At 45.5% G+C, this 25,891-nt stretch overlaps 1 protein-coding gene across 1 annotated transcript; it reads right to left on the bottom strand.

Annotated features, from left to right (window-relative positions):
- Positions 1–18,840: 18,840 nt before the first annotated feature.
- On the bottom strand, positions 18,841–23,413 carry LOC123425902 (calcium-dependent protein kinase 19). The gene is made up of 9 exons (XM_045109666.1): positions 23,108–23,413; positions 21,512–22,307; positions 20,437–20,580; positions 20,183–20,335; positions 19,985–20,097; positions 19,746–19,913; positions 19,531–19,658; positions 19,228–19,327; positions 18,841–19,139 (listed from the first exon to the last, which is right to left on the bottom strand). The coding sequence occupies exons 2-9, from the start codon at positions 22,227–22,229 to the stop codon at positions 19,065–19,067; spliced, it is 1,599 nt and encodes a 532-aa protein (XP_044965601.1). The 5' UTR covers positions 22,230–22,307; positions 23,108–23,413; the 3' UTR covers positions 18,841–19,064.
- Between the last annotated feature and the right edge of the window lie 2,478 nt (positions 23,414–25,891).

Below are 25,891 nucleotides of genomic sequence, written 5' to 3'. Positions count from 1 at the left end.
TGAGCATAGAGGCGCGCGGTGCATATCGTTATTTTCTCACCTTCACTAATGATTTGCGTAGATATGGTTACATTTACTTGATGAAGCACAAGTCTACAACGTTTGAAAAGTTAAAGCAATTTCGGAGTGAAGTTGAAAATCATCATAACAAGAAGATCAAATTCCTACGATCTGGTCGAGGAGGTGAGTATCTGAGTTACGAGTTTGGTGCTCACTTAAGACAATGTGGAATTGTTTCACAGTTGACACCGCCTGGAACACCACGGCGTAATGGTGTGTCCGAACGTTGTAATCGTACTTTATTAGATATGATGCATTCTATGATGTCTCTTTTGATTTGTTGTTATCATTTTTGGGCTATGCATTGGAGACAGCTGCATTCACTTTAAATAGGGCACCATCAAAATTCATTGAGACGACACCATACGAACTATGGTATGGCAAGAAGCCAAAGTTGCCGTTTCTTAAAGTTTGGGAATGTGATGCTTATGTCAAAAAGCTTTAGCCTAAAAAGATGGAACCCAAAGCGGAAAAGTGCGTCTTCATAGCTTACCCAAAAGAGACAGTTGAGTATACCTTCTATCTCAGATCCGAGGGCAAAGTGTTTGTCGCTAAGAATGGAGCTTTTCTTGAGAAAGAGTTTCTCTCGAAATAATTGAGTGGGAGGAAGATAGAACTTTATGAGGTTATAGAACCTTTGCTTCAAACAGATGGTGGCGCAGGACAGAAAGAAGTTTCTGTCAAACTTACACCAGTTGAAGAGGAAGCTAATGATACTGATCATGAAACTTCAGATCAAGTTTCTATCAAACCTCGTAGGTCGACAAGGGCACGTACCGCTCCTGAGTGGCATGGTAATCTTGTCTTATCAATCATGTTGTTAGACAACAATGAACCTATGAACTATGGAGAAGCAATGGTGGGCCCGAATTCCAACAAATGGTTAGAGGCCATGAATTTCGAGATGGTGATCAAGGTGTTTGGGTTTATACAAGTTTTTGGAGAAGCTTCTCTTTACAAGAAAGTGAGTGGGATCTCTATAGCGTTTCTAATATTATATGTGGATGACATATTGCTGATTGGAAACAATATAGAACTTTTGGGAAGCACAAAGGATTACTTGAATAAAAGTTTTTCAATGAAGGACCTGGGAGAAGCTGCTTACATACCTGGCGTTAAGATCTATATAGATAGATCAAGGCGCCTGATAGGACTTTCACAAAGCACATACCTTGATAACATTTTGAAGAAGTTCAAAATGGAACAATCCAAGAAAGGGTTATTGCATGTGTTACAAGTTATAAAGTTGAGTAAGACTCAATGCCCAGTGACTGCAGAAGATAGAGAAACGATGAGTGTCGTCCCCTATGCTTCAGCCATAGGGTCTATCATGTATGCAATGTTGTGCACAAGACCGGATGTCAGCCTTGCCATAAGTATGGCATGCAGGTTTCAAAGTAATCCAGGAATAGAACACTGGACAACGGTTAAGAATATTCTGAAGTACCTGAAAAGGACTAAGGAAATGTTTCTCGTTTATGGAGGTGACAAAGAGGTCGTCGTAAAGGGTTACATCGATGCAAGCTTCAACACTGATCCGGATGACTCTAAGTCTCAAACCGGATACGTATTTATTCTCAATGGGGGTGTGGTAAGCTGGTGCAGTTCCATGTGAAGTGGAGTACATGTGAAGTGCAGCTCCATGCAGGTTCCAAACAGAGCGTCGTAGTTGATTCTACATGTGAAGTGGAGTACATAGCTGCCTCGGAGGCGGCTAACGCGGGTGACTGGATGAAGCAGTTCATGACATATCTTGGAGTTGTGCCAAGTGCATTGGATCCAATAAATCTGTTATGTGACAATACTGGTGCCATTGCTCTAGTCAAGGAACCAAGGTTTCATAAAAGGACCATACATATAAAGTGACGCTTCAATGCAACACGGATGTGAATGTTGCACATCCGCTGACTAAGCCTCTTCCACAAGCAAAACATGATCAACACCAAAATTGTATGGGTGTTAGACTCGTTACATTCTAAATCACATAGAGATGTGAAGCTAGATTATTGACTCTAGTGCAACTGGGAGACTGTTGGAAATATGCCCTAGAGGCAATAATAAAATGGTTATTATTATATTTACTGTTTCAAGATAATCGTTTATTATCCATGCTAGAATTGTATTGAATGGAAACACAAATACATGTGTGGATACATAGACAAAACATTTTCCCTAGTGAGCCTCTAGTTGACTAGCTCGTTGATCAAATATGGTTAAGGTTTCCTATCCATAGACAAGTGTTGTCACTTTATAACGGGATCACATCATTAGGAGAATGATGTGATGAACAAGACCCACACTATAAACGTAGCATGTGATTGTGTTATTTTATTGCTACTCTTTTCTGCATGTCAAGTATACATTCCTATGGCCATGAGATCATGTAACTCACTAACACCGGGGGAATGCCTTGTGTGTATCAAACGTCGCAACGTAACTAGGTGACTACAAAGGTGCTCTACAGGTATCTCCGAATGTGTCCGTTGAGTTAGCATGGATCAAATTTGGGATTTGTCACTCCGTATGACGGAGAGGTATCTCGGGGCCCGCTCGGTAATACAACATCACAAACAAGCCTTGCAAGCAATGTGACTAAAGAGTTAGCCACAGGATCTTGTGTTACGAAACAAGTAAAGAGACTTGTTGGTAATGAGATTGAAATAGGTATGGAGATACCGATGATCGAATCCCGGGCAAGTAACATACCTGAAAGGATCGATATGGTTGGCTAGAGGGGGGGGTGAATAGACAACGACCACTTTTTAATTAACCTTAGCAAGTTAAGGTAAACAACATACAGGTTCACAAATAATACGGCAATGAGGTGAACCCTAAAGAAGCTAACAACGAGAGCTATTAAGACAAGTAAGATATAGTCACAAGCATAAGCAAATACAAAGTAAAGGATAGAGATAACCACAAGTGGAACCGATGGAGACGAGGATGTGTTACCTAAGTTCCTTCCCTTTGACAGGAAGTACGTCTCCGTTGGAGCGGTGTGGAGGCACAATGCTCCCCAAAAAGCCACTAAGGCCACCGTATTCTCCTCACGCCCTCGCACGATGCAAGGTACCGTGATTCCACTATAGGTGCCCTTGAAGGCGGCGACCGAACCTTTACAAACAAGGTTGGGGAAACTCCACACAAAGCTTGGAGGCTCCCAACTAGACCACGAAGCTTCACCACAATGGAATATGGCTTCGAGGTGACCTCAACCGTCTAGGATGCTCAAACACCCAAGAGTAACAAGATCCGGAAGGGATTGGTGGGGGAATCAACTTTTCTCTTGGTGGAAATGTGGATCTAGGCCTTCTCAACCAATCCCTAAAGAATCAACAAGTTTGATTGGCTAGGGAGAGAGATCGGGCACTTTTGAGCTTGGGGCGCAACAATGGAGCTTAGAGAGGTAAGAGATAGGGTTCCACAGCTAGAAGAACCCTTTATATAGTGGGGGGGAAATCAGACCGTTTTCCCACTCTCGGCCCGAGCTCCAGCGGTACTACCGCTGACCAGGGGCGGTACTACCGCCGCCAATCGGTACTACCAGTAGATGCAGCGGTACTACCGCTGGAACTCCAGCGGTACTACCGCTGGCCCCAGCGGTACTACAGCTGAGCCCCTGGTAGTGCAAAAGCACTACTACCGCCAAGAAAGTCTTCGCAAAAAGGTCCGTCCATGAACAACCGCTGGGCAAGCGATACTAAGCTCCTGGAGCGGTACTACCGCTGACCAGGGGCGGTACTACCGCCAGCCAGCGGTACTACCGCTAGGGCCAGCGGTACTACCGCTGGGGACCATTTTGCAAGGAGGAAAGAAACACAGTGGCGGGGGCCACTCCAAAGATGAAGGTAAGGGAGAATATGTGAAGTGTGCGTGTGCAAAGATAGATTCCACCCAAACCTTTCCACTACGGATCCCCTCTTAATAGTACGGCTTTCCTATGACTCAAACAAAGAGAATCGTAGAGAGTGTCGTGCTTCCGTTCCATGAATGAGGAGACTAGTCGTCTTGTGCCGTTGACGTGTGTTATCTGAAACCTTAACACACACGGTTAGTCCTTTACGGTACTGTCATCAATCACCAAAATTACTTAGGCATAAACTATGCCCCAACAATCTCCCCCTTTTTGGTGGATTGATGACAATACCGGATTTGCACAGAGAATAATATGAGAACAAAAAGATAGAGATATATGACAATACGGGGCATATGACTCACAGCATATGATGGAAATAAATCTCACATAAGTTCATGTCTCACAAACGATAGCAAACTAGAAGCAAACCAAGTTTGAAGCAAACCACGAAAGAAAGCAAAGAAAAGCAAAGTTCGACTATGAAAGCAAATCCAGCTCCTAGACTCTCTCCCCCTTTGGCACAAGACACCAAAAAGGGGCACACCTAACGCCACAGGTAGTTACTCCTCATCCTCAGCATCACCAGACTCGTCGGTACCCTCCTGATCGTCCTGCTCCTCCTCTTCCTCCTCATCGCCAGACCACTGGTAACCTTGAGCCTGCATCCAAGTAGCCTCTGGAGTGATGTCATCCTCTGATCCGCTGGAGATGTCCACATCAAGAGTCCTGAGAAAACGCTTGTGCCTCTGGCGGCTCTCCTTTTGAGCCACGTGCGTCTGGTACTAACCCTTAGCCTGCATACAGAATAGAGTGTTCATCTTATCATGTAGTTTGATGGCCCAAGATGGCATGGCAGAAGAGCAGGACTGAGAGGCGGTTCCTCTGTGAGCAGCAGTCTCTGTGTCAGTATCCATGTGCTGAGAGGAAGTTGATGGGTTGGCCCATTTCTCCTTGACGCGAAGCTTGATCAGGTCGTGCCGAATGTAGTCAGACTGAGCGTAGAGCACCTCCCTTGGAAAAGTTTCTTGCCACTTCTAACAAATATAAGCAAACAGATAGGGCCCGTAGATGGGAACCTTACGCATGATGATGCAGTTCCAGAGCTTCGTGAACATCACATCAGAGATATCAAGAGGGGCAGACTCCTCAGTCATAGCCTCCTCACAAAGCAGCAGCATCTCAGCCAAAGAGCCATGAACCTCGTCAAAGTTACCAATGCGAGGGAAGAGGGTGTTGCGAAGGGTCCGATGCATGATGTCCAGATGTTTGGGGAGCACACCCTTCCTCACATAGAGTTTCTGCAATCTGTCATTTGCGGGGGGCCTATCGGTGGGGGCTGCAGCATGAGGACGCAACCCAAGTGGAGTGTCAGCTCCCTGGAAGTCAACCTTGAGGAATTGCATGAATTCACGCCAGGTACCGGTCATCTTCTGAGTCCCTGTCATCCACACCATAGAGCGCTCTTCATCAGGAGAGAAGTGGACCGTGACATAGAACTGAGCAACAGCAGTGGGGTCAAAATCTGTCTTGAAAGTGATGATGTCCTTGATGCCCAGTTTGTCAATCAGAGAGAGGGCATCACCAAAATAGTCCAGGTGCCGCTGAAGATGAGCTAGATCAATCCACTGAACGGGTACATAGTTCTTCTTGAACTGCGCGACAATATCACGATAGATCCTGCACCGATCCTTTGCCCAAACATGGTCAACATTCTTGATCACAGCCTTCTCTTTGAGATAATGGTTCTGAGTGTGAAACTGCAGAAAGTCCTTGGGGGGCATTGTTCGGACATTGATCCCCTTATCCTTGTGCGCGGACTTCTTGAAGGACTGCTTTTTGGGTTGCAGACCTGAGGTGGCAGACCCCTCGGGAGCCTCTGGGTTGCAAAACTGCTTTGACTGCGTGTCCCGTGGGGGGTTCGAACGGCGAGAACTACCTGTGACACAAAACACACAGCGAAAAGAAGCGACAAAAAGAGTCAAGGCAATGAACTAGAAAAAGCAGAAAAAAACACTCATTGCCAAGCACATGAAAAGAATGCACAGTGAATCCTCCTCGCGGTAGTACCGCTACCCCTGGTGGTAGTACCGCTGGGGCCTAGCGGTAGTACCGCTACCCCTGGTGGTAGTACCGCTACCCCTGGCGGTAGTACCGCTACCCCTGGCGGTAGTACCGCTGGGGGTCCTAGCGGTAGTACCGCTACCCCTGGCGGTAGTACCGCTGGGGTTTGACTTTCAGATCTGACAGATAAAAATAGACCTCATGCATAGGGCTACACGATTTTTACGAGGGGCATGGGTTGTATATGAACACTAAGAACTCCACCCCATCCCTACTCACATGAGGATCACAGGTATCACCAAAATAAGTACATGCCTAGGCAAGAGAGAGCAAGTTTTAGATCTAATCCAAACATAGTTCAAGTGCTAGATCTAAAACAAGTAAATCCTAGGGCATGGCAAAATAATCAGCAACGATTCATAGGACCTACACTCCCCTCAAATATCTCCTTCATGCCATCCAAGAACAAGGCACTAGATCAAAGACATGGATCCAATCCCCCAATGCTCCTAACCCTAGAACAAGAACATCAACCAAATAGAAGAAGGGGAGGAGCTTTACCGGGATTCATGGCCCTTGGAGGAGGAAGGAGAGGTGGAGCAACCCTTCCAATCCAACGGAGAGAAGGAGCTTCACGAAACGAGATCCAAACAGGGGGATTTCGGGCTAGGGAGGGAGGAGCCACGAGAAAGAAGAAAGAGCCTGAGAAAAATGGGCTCCCCCTCCTTTATATAGCCCAAGGGGTACGGGCCAGCGGTAGTACCGCTGAGGACCTAGCGGTAGTACCGTTGCCTGGCGGTAGTACCGCTGGATGCAGCGGTAGTACCGCTGGGGTCCTGGCGGTAGTACCGCTCCCCCTTGAGACAGCCCTTAAAATTTCCTAGCCGGTCGTGTTAGATGGGAATCCTGGCGGTAGTACCGCCATACCTAGCGGTAGTACCGCTGGGGTCCTGGCGGTAGTACCGCTACCCCTGGCGGTAGTACCGCTGGGGTCCTGGAGGTAGTACCGCTACCCCTGGCGGTAGTACCGCTGCAAATGTCACAACGCGGCCTAGGATAAGAGAAGAACTTGGGAAAATGACAAGTAAGTAAAAACGAAGAGATAGCACCTAGAAAAATGTACTGACTTGTCATTGTATATCCTTTCTTCTATACAAAAGAAAGGTGGGAGGGGTGGTGGCCGAGGCCACCTATGTTTGAGACAATGGTATGACACCGTGAAGAATTATCCTTGGGTTCATGACCAATGCTCGTCTTTGAAGCACAAGTGCCATTTGACAATGGCTAAAGTGAAAGACTAGATTGATTTATGCATAATGGGGGGAGGGAAAGTTCATTGAGAGAACAACACTCCCCCTATGTCCATGCCTACATCTAGACCAAGATGGAATGCAAAGTGAGGTGCAACATGCCTAGTTTAAATCCACATTACTTGAATCAATGATATTTAGCTCATGCCTTAACTCCCGGAACCTTGCTTATCTAGAGGCTTAGTGAAAATATCTGCAAGTTGCTCTTCAGTGTGGATGAAGTGAACCTCAATATCACCTACCTTGATATGTTCACGAATGAAGTGATGACGAATATCAATATGTTTGGTTTTGCTATGTTGCACTGGGTTGAGGGAAATCTTGATAGCGCTTTGATTGTCACATAGAAGAGGCACTTTGTCACAAGTGACACCATAATCCTTTAAAGTTTGCCTCATTAATAGCAATTGTGCACAACAACTTGCAGCTGCCACATACTCAGCTTCGGTGGATGATAAGGAGACGCAATTCTGCTTCTTTGATGACCAACTTACCAATGAGCGACCAAGGAATTGGCATCCTCCACACGTTGACTTCCTATCCACACAATCTCCTGCCCAATCTGAGTCAGAATAGCCAACTAGATTGAAGTTTGCTCCTTTGGGATACCAGAGGCCAAAGTTTGGGGTATGAGCCAAATATCGAAAGATTCGTTAACAGCCATGTAATGGCTTTCTTTTGGTGCGGATTGAAACCGTGCACATATCCCTACACTCAACATAATATCCGGTCTAGATGCACAAAGGTAAAGGAGGGATCCAATCATAGAGCGGTATACCTTTTGATCCACGGCTTTACCATTGGGATCACTGTCAAGCTTGCATCTTGTTGGCATGGGGAATTTGAGCGGTTTGACATCTTCGAGCTCGAACCGTTTGAGCATGTCTTGAGTGTACTTGGCTTGTTTGATGAATGTCCCTTCTAGACCTTGTGTAATCTCGAACCCGAGGAAGAACTTCAACTCTCCCATCATGGACATCTCAAACTTCTCAGTCATTAGTGCAGCAAATTCTTCATTGAATGAAATGTTAGGAGAGCCAAAGATAATATCATCAACATATAGTTGGCATATGAACAAATCCCCTTTAACCCTCTTAGTAAAAAGAGTGGGATCTATCTTCCCAATTTCAAACCCACGATCTTGTAACAACTCAGTAAGATACTCATACCACGCGCGTGGGGCTTGTTTAAGGCCATAGAGTGCCTTATTGAGTTTGTACACATGATTGGGGAGCTTGGGATGTTCGAATCCCGGGGGTTGTTTGACATAGACCAACTCATTCAAAGGACCATTAAGAAAGGCACTTTTCACATCCATTTGTTGTAATTTCAAGTTATGATGAGAAGCAAATGCAAGCAACATGCGAATAGATTCTAGACGAGCAACAGGGGCAAAGGTTTCACCGTAGTCGATACCCTCGACTTGGGAGTAGCCTTGAGCCACCAATCTTGCCTTGTTTCGAATCACAATTCCATTGGCATCTTGCTTGTTCTTGAATATCCATTTGGTCCCGATGACATTATGTTCCTCCGTTGGCCGAGGCACTAAATCCCAGACTTGGTTGCGCTCGAAGTTGTTAAGTTCTTCGTGCATGGCCATAAGCCAATCCTCATCATCGAGCGCTTCATGTACCTGTTGAGGTTCACAATACGAGACAAACGCGTGATGCTCACAATAATTCCAAAGCTGTTGACGGGTGGATACTCCCCTTTTTAAACTGCCAAGTACATTCTTCATAAGATGTGACTTGACTCTCAGCTTGTTTGCATTCTTGGCTGCTCGACGCTCCAAGAGTTCTTCATTAGATAACGGGGGAGCATCGACTTGTTTCCTTTGCTTGCCCTTGCGTCTTGAGCGGGCTGTTGGAGCTCCAGAGGGGAATTGTGAGACAGTCTCCTGATCATCTTGCCCTTCGACTTGAGCAGGTTCACAAGTTTGTTCTTGTATTTGTGGTTTCTCTTAATCTTGATCTTGTGCTTCTACTTGGTCTGGATCTCGGGGTTGCACTTGATCTTGATCATGAGCAGGTTCAGAGTCTTGGGGTAGTGCTTGAATATTCTGAGACACATCATCTTTGTTGGGCAATTTATCTTGACCTTGAGCTAGTTCATTTTGTTGAGAGTCTTCTCTTTGTTCATTGGAAGCGTGTGGGGCTTGTGGAGGTGATGGCTCCACTTGAGTAGAGCATTGTCCTTCTCCTTCGACCACAAGGGGTTCCTCAATGGGGAGTATTTGACCAATCCCCATTCTTCTTATGGCTTGGGGAGGAATTTCATCACCTACATCACAAAGACCACTTTGCTCCACTTGGGAGCCATTATTTTCATCAAACTCTACATTACACGTCTCCTCAATTAGTCTGGTGGACTTGTTGAGGACACGGTAAGCATGAGAGTTTGTAGCATAACCAACAAAGATACCCTCATGTGCTCTAGAATCAAATTTAGCTAACCGTGCTCCTTTCTTGAGAATGAAACACTTACAACCGAATACCCTGAAGTACTTGAGATTGGGTTTGTTTCCAGTTAGAATCTCATACGGAGTCTTGTTCAAGCCTTTGCGGATGTAGAGCCGATTGGATGCATGACATGCTGTGTTGATGGCCTCTGCCCAGAAGTTATATGGAGATTTGAATTCTGCCATCACTGTCCTTGCAGCGTCTATCAAGGTCCGGTTCTTCCTTTCTGCCACGCCGTTTTGCTGAGGGGTATATGGTGAAGAATATTGGTGCTTTATTACCTCATCACCTAGAAACTCATCTAAGGTGTAGTTCTTGAACTCGGTGCCGTTGTCACTCCTAATCATCAAGACCTTTGCTTCATGTTGACGTTGCGCTTCATTAGCAAAGTTGATGACCGTTTGTTGAGTTTCACTCTTCTTTTTAAAGAAATATACCCAGGTATATCTTGAGTAGTCGTCAACAATCACTAAGCAATACTTTCTGCCTCCAAGACTATCAAATGATGGAGGACCAAACAGATCCATATGGAGAAGTTCCAATGGCCTCTTAGTGTAGATAAGAGTCGTTGGACGATGAGCAGTTTCATGAATCTTTCCTTCAATGCAGGGACTGCAAACACGATCTTTAGCAAAGCTCACATTTGTTAGTCCACGAACATGGTCCCCTGTTAGAAGACTTTGCAAAGATCTCATATTGACATGAGCTAAACGGCGATGCCAAAGCCAGCCCACGTCAACTTTAGCCATTAAACATGTCGCAGTCTTAGTGGGTCGCTTTGAAAAGTTCACCACATAAAGACCATTTTCGACATGTCCAACATAGGCTACTTTAAGAGTCTTGCTCCTCAGGAGGACCACAGTGTCAATATTAAAGAATGTGGAATAACCCATAATTGCAAGTTGACGAACCGAAAGTAAATTGTAGGCAAGTGACTCAACAAGCATGACCTTCTCAATAGATAAATCTTGAGAGACGACCACCTTACCAAATCCCAATACCTTTGAAGAGGATGCATCGACGAATTGGACATGGGTGGGCATAGATGGAGAAGGATGCACACCCACCACTAAGTCCTTGCTTCCGGTCATATGATTTGTTGCTCCACTATCGAGCAACCATGACACCCCACCGGAAGCAAACTCCTGCAATAGATCAAGGTTTGGTTTTAGGTACCCATTTCTTAATGGGTCCTTTCATGTTAGAGACAAGGGTCTTAGGAACCCAGATAGCCCATTCAGTATCCTCATCGTAGGAACCAACAAATCTGGCATAAACATGCCCATCACTAGCACAACACAAAACATAAGAAGAATTGAGTTTGCCGGCTGTGTTAGTAGGAACGGTTTTGCCCTTCTTGGGGTTCCCATAGTCCACCTTGTTCCTGTTCACCTTCTGAGTCCCCTCACCCTCTTTGACAAAGATGTCCATGAGGGTGGGAGATCGTTTGTTCTTGTTCCTCCCTTTACCTTTTGACTTGGAGGTAAGTCCAAGTCCTTCCTTTCCTACAACACCGTTTTGAGTGCTCAAGAGATCGTTCAGACTCTTCTCACCTTGTATGCATGCCACAAGGCCCTTCTCAAGTTTCTCCTTTAACTTGGCATTTTCCTCCACAAGATGTACATGCTCACAACAGGGGTTAGTTGCACAAGCATTATCAATTAACACAAAGGGGGGACAAGTAGAGATCTCCTTGGTAAGCTTTGCTTGGAGTTGATCATGAGACTCTTTCACAGAGAAATGAGCACCTTTCAAGGCCTTGTGGGCCTTGTCAAGTATGTCAAACTCCTCTTTGAGTCTGTCATGGCCAACCCCAAGAGCATACTTTTCAGATTTAAGCATCGACTAAGAACAACATCATGATCTAGTTTCTTTTGCATTTTAGCGCAGTCATCGTTATATGACTCCTCAAGAGCCAAACGAAGAGTGCGCTCCTCTTCTTGGGCACTAGAAAATTCGGCAATTTCATCGGCATAGTCACGACTATGTCCCTGAAGCTCGGAGATGGTCTCCTCATGAGACTCAATGAAGTCAGTGGCCTCACCCAGTTGTTCCAAGAGAGCAACAAAGTGCTTCTTGGGTTCTCCCTTAATAGTGCACAGAAACTTATCAAGATCATGCTCATTAAGTTCCCCAACATCACTATCTTCAACACAATTTAACAATGAAGGAGCAGAAGCAATGTTGGTCTTAATGATGGGAGTTACCTGATTGATACCTTTTGCCATGAGGCACTTGGTGATGTGATTCTCGTTGGGGGCGTTGAAGAGAGACACCTTCTGGAAGAGGTAGTGGCAATAGCAACAGTTGCCGTTGCCACTGTATCATCATCATCACCATCATCATTGGAAGGATACTCTTCAAGGGCCACCATTCCTTTTGGGTGAGGTTTCTTCACAAAGTTGTTCTTGATTGGAAATGATTTGGTTTTGTCTTTGCGAATGAGCTTGCCTCCGTTGTCTTCCCTTTTCTCATAGGGACATTCGGCCACGAAGTGACTCACGTTACCATAGTTATAACATGTCCTTACTCGTTGTTTGGGTTTGAATCCACTCGAGTTGTTCTTGGTGAAGGTGGGTCTTGAGTTCCTCTTGTTGCCCCAGAATTACCTTGATGCAAGAGCCATGTGCTCATGATAGGCATACTTTGTGTCTCCAGGGCAGCTCTCCTCTTCCTCATCTTCTTCTTCTTCTTCAAGCATTGCTTTTGCTTTCAACGCAAGGTTGGGTGAAGTTGTCTTTGATCGAACACGAGCAAGTGCATTGTCGGCTGTTTCGTTCATGATTGACATTGCAATGAACTCATCCAACACCTCACTGGAAGACAAGGAGTGGAAGTCTGGCCGCTGACGAATGACAGATGACATGGCTTTGTTGAAAGGCATGATGGCTTTGAGGAACTTGCGCTTGACCCATGTATCATCCACATCCTTACTCATGATCCTTGAGCGCCACAGCAATAGCAGTCACCCTCCGATAGAGATCATGAGGGTCCTCGTCTTCCTTCATCACAAACTCATCGGCCTTATCAAGTATCACTTCATAGTTGGATCGTTGAATGCTTGACCTTCCCTTGTACAACACCATAATATGCTCCCAACAATCCTTGGCCAACATGAAGGGACGCAAGTGGGGAAGATCTTCAGGTGGCACAGCAGACTGGAGAATAAACAACGCAGAGTGATTGTATTGATTGTCTGCATCTTCTCTTGGAGTGAGGTTGCTTGGGTCATGGGGATAATATCCTTGCTCGATGATTCTCCACAAGTTTGTTGAGCTGTGATTCAAATGAGACTTAATAGAAAATACCCAATTAGCAAAGTCACCTTTCACAAGCTTAGGAGGAGGACCAACAGGATTAAGACGAGGTGCAGGAACGGGTCCTCCATAGACCATGGGGGTGGAACTGAGGCATATGTTCCAGTCCCATCCTTTTCGTGAGATGAGGTAGGTCGCATACCTTTAGTTGCTTCCTTAGAGGAGTTGGCCTCCGAATCGGTGACGGTGGGTTTAACCACTATAGCCGGTTCGGGTGAACTTTTAAGTCCCTCAATTAACTCTTTAAGCATGGTCTTGACTTCGTTCGTCAAGGACATCTTGAGGGCGGCCATAGCCGTATTCAAGTCGTCCCTTGTGACTAAAGTCAAGTCCATGGCCTCGGGTTGCCCATGGTTAATTCCCTCTCCGCCTTCCATACTCTTCGGGTGGTTAAACCCTTAATAAAGAGACGTGGCGCTGATACCAATTGAAAGGATCGATATGGTTGGCTAGAGGGGGGGTGAATAGACAACGACCACTTTTTAATTAACCTTAGCAAGTTAAGGTAAACAACATACGGGTTCACAAATAATACGACAATGAGGTGAACCCTAAAGAAGCTAACAACGAGAGCTATTAAGACAAGTAAGATATAGTCACAAGCATAAGCAAATACAAAGTAAAGGATAGAGATAACCACAAGTGGAACCGATGGAGACAAGGATGTGTTACCGAAGTTCCTTCCCTTTGACAGGAAGTACGTCTCCGTTGGAGCGGTGTGGAGGCACAATGCTCCCCAAAAAGCCACTAAGGCCACCGTATTCTCCTCACACCCTCGCACGATGCAAGGTACCGTGATTCCACTATAGGTGCCCTTGAAGGTGGCGACCGAACCTTTACAAACAAGGTTGGGGAAACTCCACACAAAGCTTGGAGGCTCCCAACTAGACCACGAAGCTTCACCACAATGGAATATGGCTTCGAGGTGACCTCAACCGTCTAGGATGCTCAAACACCCAAGAGTAACAAGATCCGCAAGGGATTGGTGGGGGAATCAACTTTTCTCTTGGTGGAAGTGTGGATCTAGGCCTTCTCAACCAATCCCTAAAGAATCAACAAGTTTGATTGGCTAGGGAGAGAGATCGGGCACTTTTGAGCTTGGAGCACAACAATGGAGCTTAGAGAGGTAAGAGATAGGGTTCCACAGCTAGAAGAACCCTTTATATAGTGGGGGGAAAATCAGACCGTTTTCCCACTCTCTGCCCGAGCTACAGCGGTACTACCGCTGGCTGCAGCGGTACTACCGCTCGCACTCCAGCGGTACTACCGCTGACCAGGGGCGGTACTACCGCCGCCAAGCGGTACTACCGCTGGAACTCCAGCGGTACTACCGCTGGGCCCCTGGTAGTGCAAAAGCACTACTACCGCCAAGAAAGTCTTCGCAAAAAGGTCCGTCCACGAACAACCTCTGGGCAAGCGGTACTAAGCTCCTGAAGCGGTACTACCGCTGACCAGGGGCGTTACTACCGCCAGCCAGCGGTACTACCGCTGGCTGCAGCGGTACTACCGCTAGGGCCAGCGGTACTACCGCTGGGGACCATTTTGCAAGGAGGAAAGAAACACAGTGGCGGGGGCCGGTCCAAAGATGAAGGTAAGGGAGAATATGTGAAGTGTGCGTGTGCAAAGATAGATTCCACCCAAACCTTTCCACTACGGATCCCCTCTTAATAGTATGGCTTTCCTATGACTGAAATAAAGAGAATCGTAGAGAGCGTCGTGCTTCCGTTCCATGAATGAGGAGACGAGTCGTCTTGTGTCGTTGACGTGTGTTATCTGAAACCTTAACACACACGGTTAGTCCTTTATGGTACTGTCATCAATCACCAAAATTACTTAGGCATAAACTGTGCCCCAACAATACCGAAGGACAAAGGGAATGTTATACGGGATTAACTGAATCCTTGACATAGAGGTTGAACCGATAAGATCTTCGTAGAATATGTAGGATCCAATATGGGCATCCAGGTCCTCCTATTGGATATTGACCGGAGAGTGTCTCGGTCATGTCTACATAGTTCTCGAACCCGCACAGTCTGCAAACTTAAGGTTCGGTGACGTTTCAGTAGTATTGAGTTATGTGTGTTTGTGACCGAAAGTTGTTCGAAGTCCCGGATGAGATCCCGAACATTACGAGGAGCTCCAGAATGGTCCAAGGTGAAGATTGATATATAGGAATGTTGCATTTGGCTTCCGAAAAGACTTTGGGCATTACCGGTAAAGTACCGGGAGTGACGAATGGGTTCCAAGGTTTTACCGGGAGGGGCCACCCACCTGGGAGAGGACCTAATAGGCCTAGAGGTGGCGCACCAGCCCTTAGTGGGCTGGTGCGGCCAGCCCAATAACCTATTTTTGGCCAAGAGTGCAAAAGGAAAAAAGAAAAGGAAAAAAAGGAAGGAGGTGGCCAAGTAGGAAGGGAGTCCTCCACCAGATCGAATTAGAGGAGGTCTCTCCTCCTCTTGGCTCGGCCGAACCCCTCTCCTTGGTGTAGGAGGCAAGGCAACCCTCCCTCTTGTTCCACCTATATATAGTGGAGGTTTTGAGGGCAAAGCACACCACAAAAAAAGCCACATGCTGCCCTCTTCTCCACAGATCGTCCTCCTCGTCTAGATTAGTCCGACATAGCTTGGCAAAGCCCTCATGGATTAGTTCACCACCACCACGCTGTCGTGCTGCCGGGGAACTCATCTACCTCTCTGCCACTCTTGCTGGATCAAGAAGGCGGAGATCGTCATCAAGTTGTATGTGTGCTGGACATGGAGGCGCTATCCGTTCGGTGCTAGATCGCGACGGAGTTCGTGGGACACTTGCGATTCAAATCGCGAATACGTTCGACAACATCAACCGTGTTTCTTAATGCTTCCTCCTTAGCGATCTACAAGGGTACGTGGATCCGATCTCCCCTCTCGTAGATGATCATCACCATGGATAGGTCTTGCGTGTGCGTAGGAAATTTTTTGTTTCCCATGCAATGTTCCCCATTATGATTCACGCCAACCCAACAAACACCCTAGGAGATACCTGTAGAGCACCTTTAAGATCACCCAGTTACGAAGTGATGTTTGATAGCACACAAGGTATTCCTCCGGTGTCAGGGAGTTGCATGATCTCATGGTCTTAGGAACAAATACTTGACATGAAGAAAGCAGTAGCAATAAATTATGTGATACGGTAATTTGCTAAGCTCATGGTTGGGTATTGTCCATCAAATCATTCTCCTAATGATGTGATCCCATTATCAAATGACAACTCATGTCTATGGTTAGGAAACTTTAGCCATATTTGATCAACGATCTAGTCTATTAAAGGCTCAATAGGGACACGGTGTTGTTTATGTATCCACGCATGTATCTAAGTTTCCGGTCCATAGAATTCTAGCATGGATAATGAACATTTATCATGAATAGGGAAATATGATAACAACCAATTTATTATTACCTCTAGGGCATATTCCAACAACATATAACACAAGTTTTGAAGGGGTGCATAGGGGCTTTCGTTATGGCAATAGGAATCAAGAAGGAGATGACATCTTAAACTTCGCTCTAGCCTAAGACATGATCATAGCTAACGACCTCTTTAGGTAGTGGTCAACTCCCTAGCCAAATTCATTTTTTCCTCTCTAGAAGAGAATAGATGCATGCTTTCCTAGATTGTAAGGTGATACCTGGAGAGAGTATTGTACCTCCACATAAGTGTCTTAGTGTCTGACTTTTGCTTTTTTGGATTCGTGTCTAGCAAGACAAACACACCAAAGTCATTAGAATGAAGTGGTGGAAGCTCAATGGAGAGGCATCTCAGGCTTTCAAGGAGAGGGTTAAGAAGGGCCTTGGGGGTAGGGAGGCCATGCAAATAATATGTGGATGAAGATGGCGACTTTCATTGGGAAGATGGCTTCAAAGGAGTTTGTGGTGGCCAGAGGAAGTAGAAGTGAAGCTAAAGATATCTGGTGGTGGGACGGTGATGTCCATAAGGCTATTGTGGATAAGAAGCATTGCTTGAGACACCTAGATATGTATATATAGGAGTGCAACCGAGATAAATAAGTACAAGGTGGCAAGGAAGGCCACAAAGCGAGTTGTGGGTGAAGCAAGGGGTCGGGCGTATGAGGACTTCTACCAATGTTTGATCACGAAGGAAGGTGAAAGGTACATATATAATATGGAGAAGATCCGGAAAAGGGAGATGAGGGATGTCAACCAAGTAAAATGCATCAAGAAGGGAGCAAATCAATTTCTGGTGAAGGATGATGAGATGAAGCATAGATGGTGAGAGTACTTTAACACACTATTCATGGAAAAGAATGACAGCTCTACCATTGAGATGGACGGCTCCTTTGATGATACCAACATACGTTTTGTGTGACGTTTCCAGGAGCATGAGTTTAGGAAGGCATTAAAAGGATGAAAGGAGGCAAGTTGATGGGCCCTCATGGGATCCCCGTTAATGTGTCGAGAGGCCTTGGAGACGTGGTGATAGTATGGCTAACAAACCTTTTTAACCTTGTTTTTTGATCAAATAAGATGCCCGGATAATAGAGGTGGAGTATATTAGTATCAATCTTCAAGACCGGGGGCGTTCAATTTTTTACTAATTACCGTGAAAATTAAGTTGATGAGTCATACAATAAAGCTATGAAAGAGAGTCATTGGGCATGGCTTAAGAATAATGAGAAGTGTCACCAAAAATCAATTTGGTGTCATGTGTGGGAGATAGATTATGGAAGCCATTTTCTTGCTACGACAACTTATGGAGAGATACTCGGAGCAAAAGAAGGATCTGCATACGGTATTGATTGACTTGGAGAAGGCCTACGATAAGATGTCTTAGAATGTCATGTGGTAGACCTTGGAGAAACTTAAATTCCTCACAAAGTATATTACCCTCATCAAGGATATGTATGATAATGTTGTGACAAGTGTTTGAACAAGTGATGGCGACACCGATGACTTTTCAATAGGATTGTATCAAGGATCAGCTTTGAGCCCTTATCTTTTTTGCTTTGGTGATGGATGAGGTCAAAAGGGATATACAAAGAGATATCTTACGACGTATGCTATCTGAAAATGATATGGTGCTAGTTGATGATAGTCGGGCGGAGATTAGTTAGAAGTTAGAGTTGCGGAGGCACACTGTGGACTTGAAAGGTTCTAGGCTTAGTAAAACTAAAATTGAATACATGATGTGCGATTTTAATACTACTAGGCACGAGGAAGAGGGGTAGCCTTGATGGATATGTGGCCACACACAAAAAGATTGGGTCTGAAATGGTGATTTACAGAAAAGAGTTGGGGTGGCACTCATCGAAGAGAGGTTCATCCAACATCTTCTAGCCTTCACAAACGTCACTGCATAGAGGACGGATAAAACGTGTTGATAATATCAAAGGGGGTTAGGGTAGACTAAACTTGATATGGAAGGAGTCCATTAAGAAAGATTTGAAGCATTGAAATATCATCAAAGAACTAGCTAGTGACAAAATCATGACTTGGTTTCTGGATCTCACAAAACCATGACTTGGTTTCTAGATCTCATGAATTTCAACTCGGGTTTACACAACTTGTTTGGGATTGAAAGGTGGTTGTTGTTACTAGTAGTTGTTTTGTGTCTTCCTCTCCTACCAGCTATTATTTCGCTTGATTATTATCAAATATAAGATGCATTTTAGTGTCTTCTCCAAAAGAAAATCAATTACAGAATGTGGCATTCTTTCCACAAATATTAGGTTCTAGGCTCTTGGATATTAGGCTCCTTTCCTGCATTCGCCTGGTACACTGGGATTTAAATATGCACATTTGACGTGCAAAATACTCTTTTATTAGATGTACTTGCAAAAACCAACTTACAGAAGAAAGTAGGACTAGAGGAACAACATGCACGAGCAAAACTCCATAAGATATACACAATCATCTCAACAAGGCCAAAGAGAACTTCTCATCCGTGCAGTGAAAAAAGAAGGAACCAAGAACAGTTGCTAATGGTACACCATTTCTACAAGGAAAGGCTACTTGAGCCTTATTGGCTGCTGCATCCCTCCTCTCATCATAGCGCAGAATTCCTCGTAGTTAATCCTCCCATCCTGTAAATTGCCAGAAGAGCACCATCAAGAAAATGGAAGAAACAAACATGTTGTAGTCGGAGAAAATACTGCTAATACGCAGACTTACATTATCTGTGTCGACTTCTGATATGATGTCCTTTATGGTATCCGCATCGCCCATTTCATGCTCAATCAAAGCAGTCTCCAGTTCATCTCTAGTGATGAAGCTGCATTAAAGCAAGGTAATCCTTTGTCAAATCAAGCCATGGGGTTCATCTCTTTTGTGCAGGTGCATTATTACAACTATCATTTGGTCCACACTAACATTAATGAAGTGTGAACCTGTAAATATCATGTCTCACTGATAAGATTGATGAAGACAATAACACTATCAGTTGTAGGAATTGACAGTTCAGATTAGAATACTCACCCACTGTTGTCTTTGTCAAAGTACTGGAACGCCTTGAACAAATGTTCATCTCTTTCGAGCTTGTGTCTATGCATCGTTGCTGTTATGAACTCAACGTAGTCAATTGATCCATTGCCATCCACATCAGCCTGGAATGGATCAGGAGGTAGGTATACAATGTCAAGAATATCATGGTTGAAAAAGAAATACTGTAACAGTTAAGACGAGGTGCGTACCGCATCCATCAACTGCTTTACTTCAGCTTCTGACAGCTTCGATCCAAGTTTGGCTAGTCCTGCTTTGAGTTCCTCATATGTGATTGTCCCACTGTTGTCTGTGTCCATGTTCATAAACATTTGCTTCAGGCCCTTGATCTCTTCCTCATTAAGATTTGAAGCTATAACCTGCATACACATTTGCTCATAAGCACCAGAGAAAAAGGCAATTCAGTTACGAGCATGAAGATAATAATAACCTTTAGGGCCATCTTTTTCAGTTTATTCATTGCTCTGAATTGCTTCATCCTAGAAAGAACAGCACTGTCAATAGGTTTGTCTGATGCTTCTCCTTCCCTGAGCCATGGATGTTCTGATCCAGCATACAAAAAATATATCAGACTTTGGTGAAAAGAACTAAGATTTGAAGGTTAATAATGTACTGTAAAGATGCTTACGAAGAACTTGGGCTGAACTAATTCTTTTCTTTGGATCCTGTGCCAACATCTTCCTCACAAGGTCTTTAGCGCTCTCAGAAATTGATGGCCATGGCTGACTCTCAAAGTCAATCTCCCCTTGCAGAATAGCATCAAATATCCCCTTCTCAGTTTCTGCAAAGTAAAACAGAAGATAGAAAACAACATGCTGCTGCTTAGTTGTGAACCTGAATTCAGAAGGTGGAAGTACACCAGGACTTTAAAGCCAAACTTACCAGCCCAGAATGGGGGAACACCGCTGAGAAGAATATACAGAATAACACCTGCACTCCAAACATCTATCTCTTTACCATAATTTCTCCTAAGGACTTCAGGAGCAACATAATAAGCACTTCCAACGATGTCCCTATACATTTTTCCTGGTATATTTGAAAGACACTTAGTAGTCAGTACACATGAACACAAGCTCATTTTGTATGCATCGTAACTAGAGTTCAAACAGCACAAATGAATAGCCATTCAGTCTTAAACACTGTAAAGCGCAATATTTTCCTAATTCCATGAGCATGACTACCATTCAGTCTACAGGATGGTGGCGACCTCCATTGAAGCATGACTACCTCAGTATTGAAGTCGGGATGCCTCTCAAAATTTCCCTTCACATGATTAGTTCTCATGCACTGACAGTAACAACATGAAATCAGGCATTTATTTTCAATGCTAATCCAAATTTAGCATGGCCAAAAAACTTTATTTTTCTACTTTACTGAAAGCATCATGACACGGTATCTCTGTCTCAACAAGAAGGTGGTTGCCCATAACATCTCCAAAATGGCTTTGACTGCTCGAGTTCTTCACAACTCGGAATGAACAGCACTGAAACTCAGCAAACCCAAAACTGGAGCATCTGGGGAACTCCAACCCTATATAGATAGTTCGACCGCAATACTATACCAGCTTATGCCCTATGGACTTGGATAGATATACATCAGTTGCTCTTAAGAGTTTGAGTGACTTCAACTAAACCTCAATGTTCGGTAAATCTTCATCCGAGATCCTATACCACCCTGGAGGTGAATCAGAGTAGAGGACCACCCTTGCCCCAGGGAGATAACCACAGTGTTAGGGTAGCCTACAGAAAGAATTAGTAGCCTAATCCTAAGGGATAGATTAAGTACCCTTCCTATAACCTACTGGCACCCTAGGGATAATAGGACCCCTTTACCAGAAGAGGGACTAAGCTGGTTACACACAGACTAACAGACTAATATGAATCTAACCTTCCTCGAGTCCAAGTCTCGGAAGGCGCTTTATCCAAGGAGCATATGCAGATTATATATTATCTGTTACCTTCTTCAATGAAGACCGAAAGCCCAAAATCAGTGGCCTTGAGCACTGCATTCTCATCCTTGGTTGCGAGCAAGAAGTTCTCCGGCTTGAGATCACGGTGCATCACTCCCATGAAATGGCAAACATTGACAACATTCACAACTCCTCTGCAGATTGTAGCAGCTGCACGCTCTGAGTAGTGCCCCTTGGCAATAATCCGATCAAACAGCTCCCCGCCTGCACAGAGCTCCATCACGACATGCACGCTGCCCTTGTCCTCATATGCTCCACAGAACTCCACTATGTTTGGCTGTCCAGATAGGTGCTGCATGATCTGGATCTCCCTGCGGATATCCTCCTTGTCGGCCTTACTCACGAGCTTGCGCTTGGATATGGACTTGCAAGCATACTGCCTGCCAGTGCTAATCTCAGTGCAAAGGTACGTCACCCCGAACTGCCCCCTACCAAGTTCCTTGCCAAGGGAGTAGACAGAGCGCACATCCTCGTACTGCTTGCCGAGAATCGTGTCCGGCGTGGGCTTTGAGGGGGCTACCACAGGTGGGACTACAGGAGGGTTCATCGCTGGCGGTGTGTACCTTACCTCAGCTTGTGGTGGTGGCTGAGCATTGTTGTAACTAGGAGGTGTTTGAGCCTGTTTTGGTTGGTGAGAATAGCCATAGCCATTGGCTCCTCCTTGGACAGAATCCGGGGACGTAGCTCTGCTGCAACACTGGCCCATCTGTGCTCAAATGCTTCCTTCCAGTTCCAAATTTACAACCCAGTCAGCCGAGCAGACGAAACCAATCAAAACCTGAATCTGTAAGCAAAACCCAAGAAAAGCTCTCTCAATTTTTTTTAAGAGAAACAAAAAAAGAAACAATTATTATACTGGAGTACTGGATCATATACGAACTCATCCACGTCTCATCTTTGAATCCACAAAGTAATAATTCATTCAAGAGACTGAAATAAAATAAAATAAAGCCGAAACTGGATCTAGAAGCACAACTCAAACAAGAATAGCAGAAGGGGAAAAGAAGAAGAAGAAGCAGTTGCCTTTGACACAGGTTGACCTCTTTCTACTCCCAATCCGGTGCAAGGAATGCAAGAATTGCGGGACAAGATAGATAGCCGGTCGCTTTGGTGACACCGGAAGCAACAATCAGAGGAGATAAGATACACGCAAATTGGGTAACGGACAAAAGAAAGGGCCGACAGAAAGCAACGTCGCCAACGCGGCACCCAGGGAAAAAGAAGAAAACTACAGCACACAGGATCGTTTCCACCAATCTGTAAAAGACCAGCACCAGAAATCCACTGAATCCAAGAACATATGCACGAGACGAGAGTCGAACAGATTGCTAAATACAAGTGCAGAAGTAGAGAGCTCCCGGGAATGAACTCCCATAGCTTGCATCAAGCTGTTGCACCATAGTCAGATCCAAAGATGGGGCAAGCTTTCCACAGTCAGATCAAATTCTCGATCTCCTACCTAAAATGAACCCAAAACACGGAATGATTCCTATCCCTAATCTTTCATAAATGGAAGAGCGACCCAATCCACGAACAGATACGTCAGCAAGCACATCGAACTAGGAACATGGCGGAGACGCGTACCGACAAAGATCCTAAGCTCTGAACCAAGTCCCGAGCTCTCCGCCGTCCCTGCGCACCGAAGCTGCACGGCGTCTAAAGAACAAATCTTGGAGTAGTTGAGGACAGAGCATGAACAGCTCGGCACGGCGACCGCGAGAGTGGATTGGAAGTGGTGGCACCGCGATTAGCGTCGCCCCCAATCGTGAGAGCGACTAATACACACGGGCAAGAATTGAAATCTCGGGAAGAAAAATACACTAGAAAAAGTTGGTACGGAGAAAAGGAAAAGGAGAAGAAATGGGGCAGTGCCGTATAGTGCTTGGAGCAGCTTTAGAATTGCCGGTTTTTTTGGGGGGCTTTAATAATGGATCCTCATATAATAACACGGTTTTTTTTAGGGATTTTTAAAAAAAAGATCCAGCGAACCGCTGGCATTTTATTCATAAGCAAGAAGCAATGGAAAATACAGAAGATGGGGTGTACTCCCTCCATTCCTAAATATAAGTCTTTATATTTGACTACAGAGCTACATACAGAGCAAAATGAATAAATCTACACTCTAAGATATGTCTATATACACCCGTATGTATTCTAGTGAAACTTCTAGAAAGACTTATATTTAAGAACAGAGGGATTAGGTCCTAGGACCAGTTTACAAGTCCAACTTCGAGGCGCGACCTTTGCCGGCCTCGACCCGGGCTTTGACTCGGACTCCTCATGGCGGATTCGGAAATGGGCTCTCTAGACATGTTCCGCCCGCCTAACGCCATAGCTCAATGGAGTTTTCTATGGCCTTCACGATATCCCAAGCCGAAGGCATTTTTTTCTCTGAAAACGTAGTTGTTTCTCTCCTTCCAGATCTCCCAACATGTCAGTAGAGCGGTGGCCTTGTTTGCTTCCCTTTGCCAAGGTTGGGATGCATTTACCATCTTCTTCATGATCACTATGGTAGTCTCGTTTGTTTCATGGTTGATTGGTAAGAGCTGATGGCAGCCGCCTCTTGTGCCCACCCTCGTCCATATTTCAGTGGAGAAAGGGCATTCCTAGAGCACGTGGTGAGTCGTCTCCAGATTGCGATCACAAAGAAGGCACAAGTAGCCATTTGGCCATCCGCGTCTTTGCAACCGATCGTTAGTCCATAAACGATTCTTCGCTAGAAGCCAAGCTAAGATCTTGATGTTCCCTGTGGCCTTGGACTTCCAGATGATTTTCTCGAACTCTGCATTTATTCTACCGTGAAACTATGTGTTGTATGCAGAGCTAGCTGTGTACTTTCCCCTTGCCTCAAGGTTTCAAACGATTTGGTCCCTTGCTCCAACCATAATCATCATACCCATGGTCGAAATCCGGTGGTGGAGGAGGATGAAGTCCGGGAGAAGGGGCAGCGTGTCACCATGTCTTAGATCTTTTATCCAGTTTTCTTCACGTAGTGCGTCTTGTGCCGACCTATTTTTACGCTTCGAGTGTTTGTAAAGCAGCGGGAAGGCGGTCACCAGCGTGGAATGCCGACACCAAGAAGAGGTCCAGAACTGGGCGGAGATGCCGTCACCGATCGTGACCGACGTCTCTACCGCGAAGAGTGCCATGTCGGCGCTGCTGCATGGTGGAGGTGTGCCTACCCAGGGCGACTCGGGTCTCACGAGGCAATCCAAAGGCATTGAAGTCTAAGGGCGTGGATGAAGCGCTCAAGGTCTAAGATTCCAAGCCCCCCTTTTGATGTTGGTGAGCATACTGTCAACCAGTTCACTTTGCAGCTACCTCCAGTGATCTCTTCCTCTTGTTTCAAAGGAATCTGCGTCTACTTTTTGTCAATTTCTTTGAGGAGCTTCTTTGGCACTTGGAGCACGGACAATGCAAAGGTTGGCATGGTGCTGAGGGTGCATTTTACTAGTATTCTCCTGCTAGCAATGGGAGCAGCTTCCCTTTCCAGCCCACTGGCCTGGCCTTAATCCTATTGATGATGAATTACACATTAGCCAATCTAATCTTAGCAAGCGTGAGAGGCAGCCCCAAGTAAGATGTCGTAAAGTGACCGAGACTGCCTCCGAAGCTTTCTAACACTTCCCCTAAATTTAGGTTGTCGCATCTAATGGGAAGCGTCGTGGATTTTGATGGATTAATGTGCAAGCCCGTAGATGCACCAAAGTCATGGAGAAGGTGTATAAGAGCATTGATCTCATGCTTGACGGGGTTAGCGAAGATAACAACATCGTCGGCGTAAATGCTAATGCAGAGCTTCATCTCCCTTCACTACTGGAATCAGAGAATTTGCCATAAGTCTATTCTTTATCGTGTGTTGGGTGATGGCAAAGACCCTATTTGCCGTCAGCTGCCAAAAACCAGACGAAAAAGAGCAGAGTGATGGAAAAGATACTATTTGCCATGAGTGAGCACTTGTCGTCTGCCAGCTGACGACAAAGAGACGAAAGGCAGACGACAAAGAACTGACCGCTGGCTGATATTTCATTTGCCATCAGTGAGCTCTTTGCCATCTCGTAGCTGATGGCAAAGAGACAACGGGCAGACGGCAAAGAGCATGGGATGGCCCACTGGTCCGTTGTTCAATAGGACGTTATGGATGCTACTCTTTGTCGTCTGTCTTCTACCTCTTTGCCATCAGGGGGCAGACGACAAACAGGATGGTGGCCTAATGGGTGTCGGCCACCACCCCACACCCCCTCTCTCCCCCCATAACGGATCTCTGTCTCTCTCTCCCCACACCCCCGAAATCCACCGCCACCGGAGCTCGCCCTCCCCCTTCCCCGCGACCTGTTGCCGGAGCTCGCCCTCCCCCTTCCCCGCGAC

This window comes from Hordeum vulgare, chromosome 2H (genome assembly GCF_904849725.1).
Source record: "Hordeum vulgare subsp. vulgare chromosome 2H, MorexV3_pseudomolecules_assembly, whole genome shotgun sequence".
Classification (NCBI taxonomy): Eukaryota; Viridiplantae; Streptophyta; class Magnoliopsida; order Poales; family Poaceae; genus Hordeum; species Hordeum vulgare.
This window is presented reverse-complemented; position numbering and strand designations above follow the sequence as displayed.

Bases quoted from the DNA above. Each gene is read 5' to 3' on its own strand.
- LOC123425902 (XM_045109666.1), bottom strand. From the start codon at position 22,229: ATGGGCCAGTGTTGCAGCAGAGCTACGTCCCCGGATTCTGTCCAAGGA. The intron at 20,336-20,436 runs GTAAGTTTGGCT...TTTACTTTGCAG, and splicing joins TGTTCCCCCATTCTGGGCTG to AAACTGAGAAGGGGATATTT. The intron at 19,328-19,530 runs GTGAGTATTCTA...GCTTTAATGCAG, and splicing joins TTTGACAAAGACAACAGTGG to CTTCATCACTAGAGATGAAC.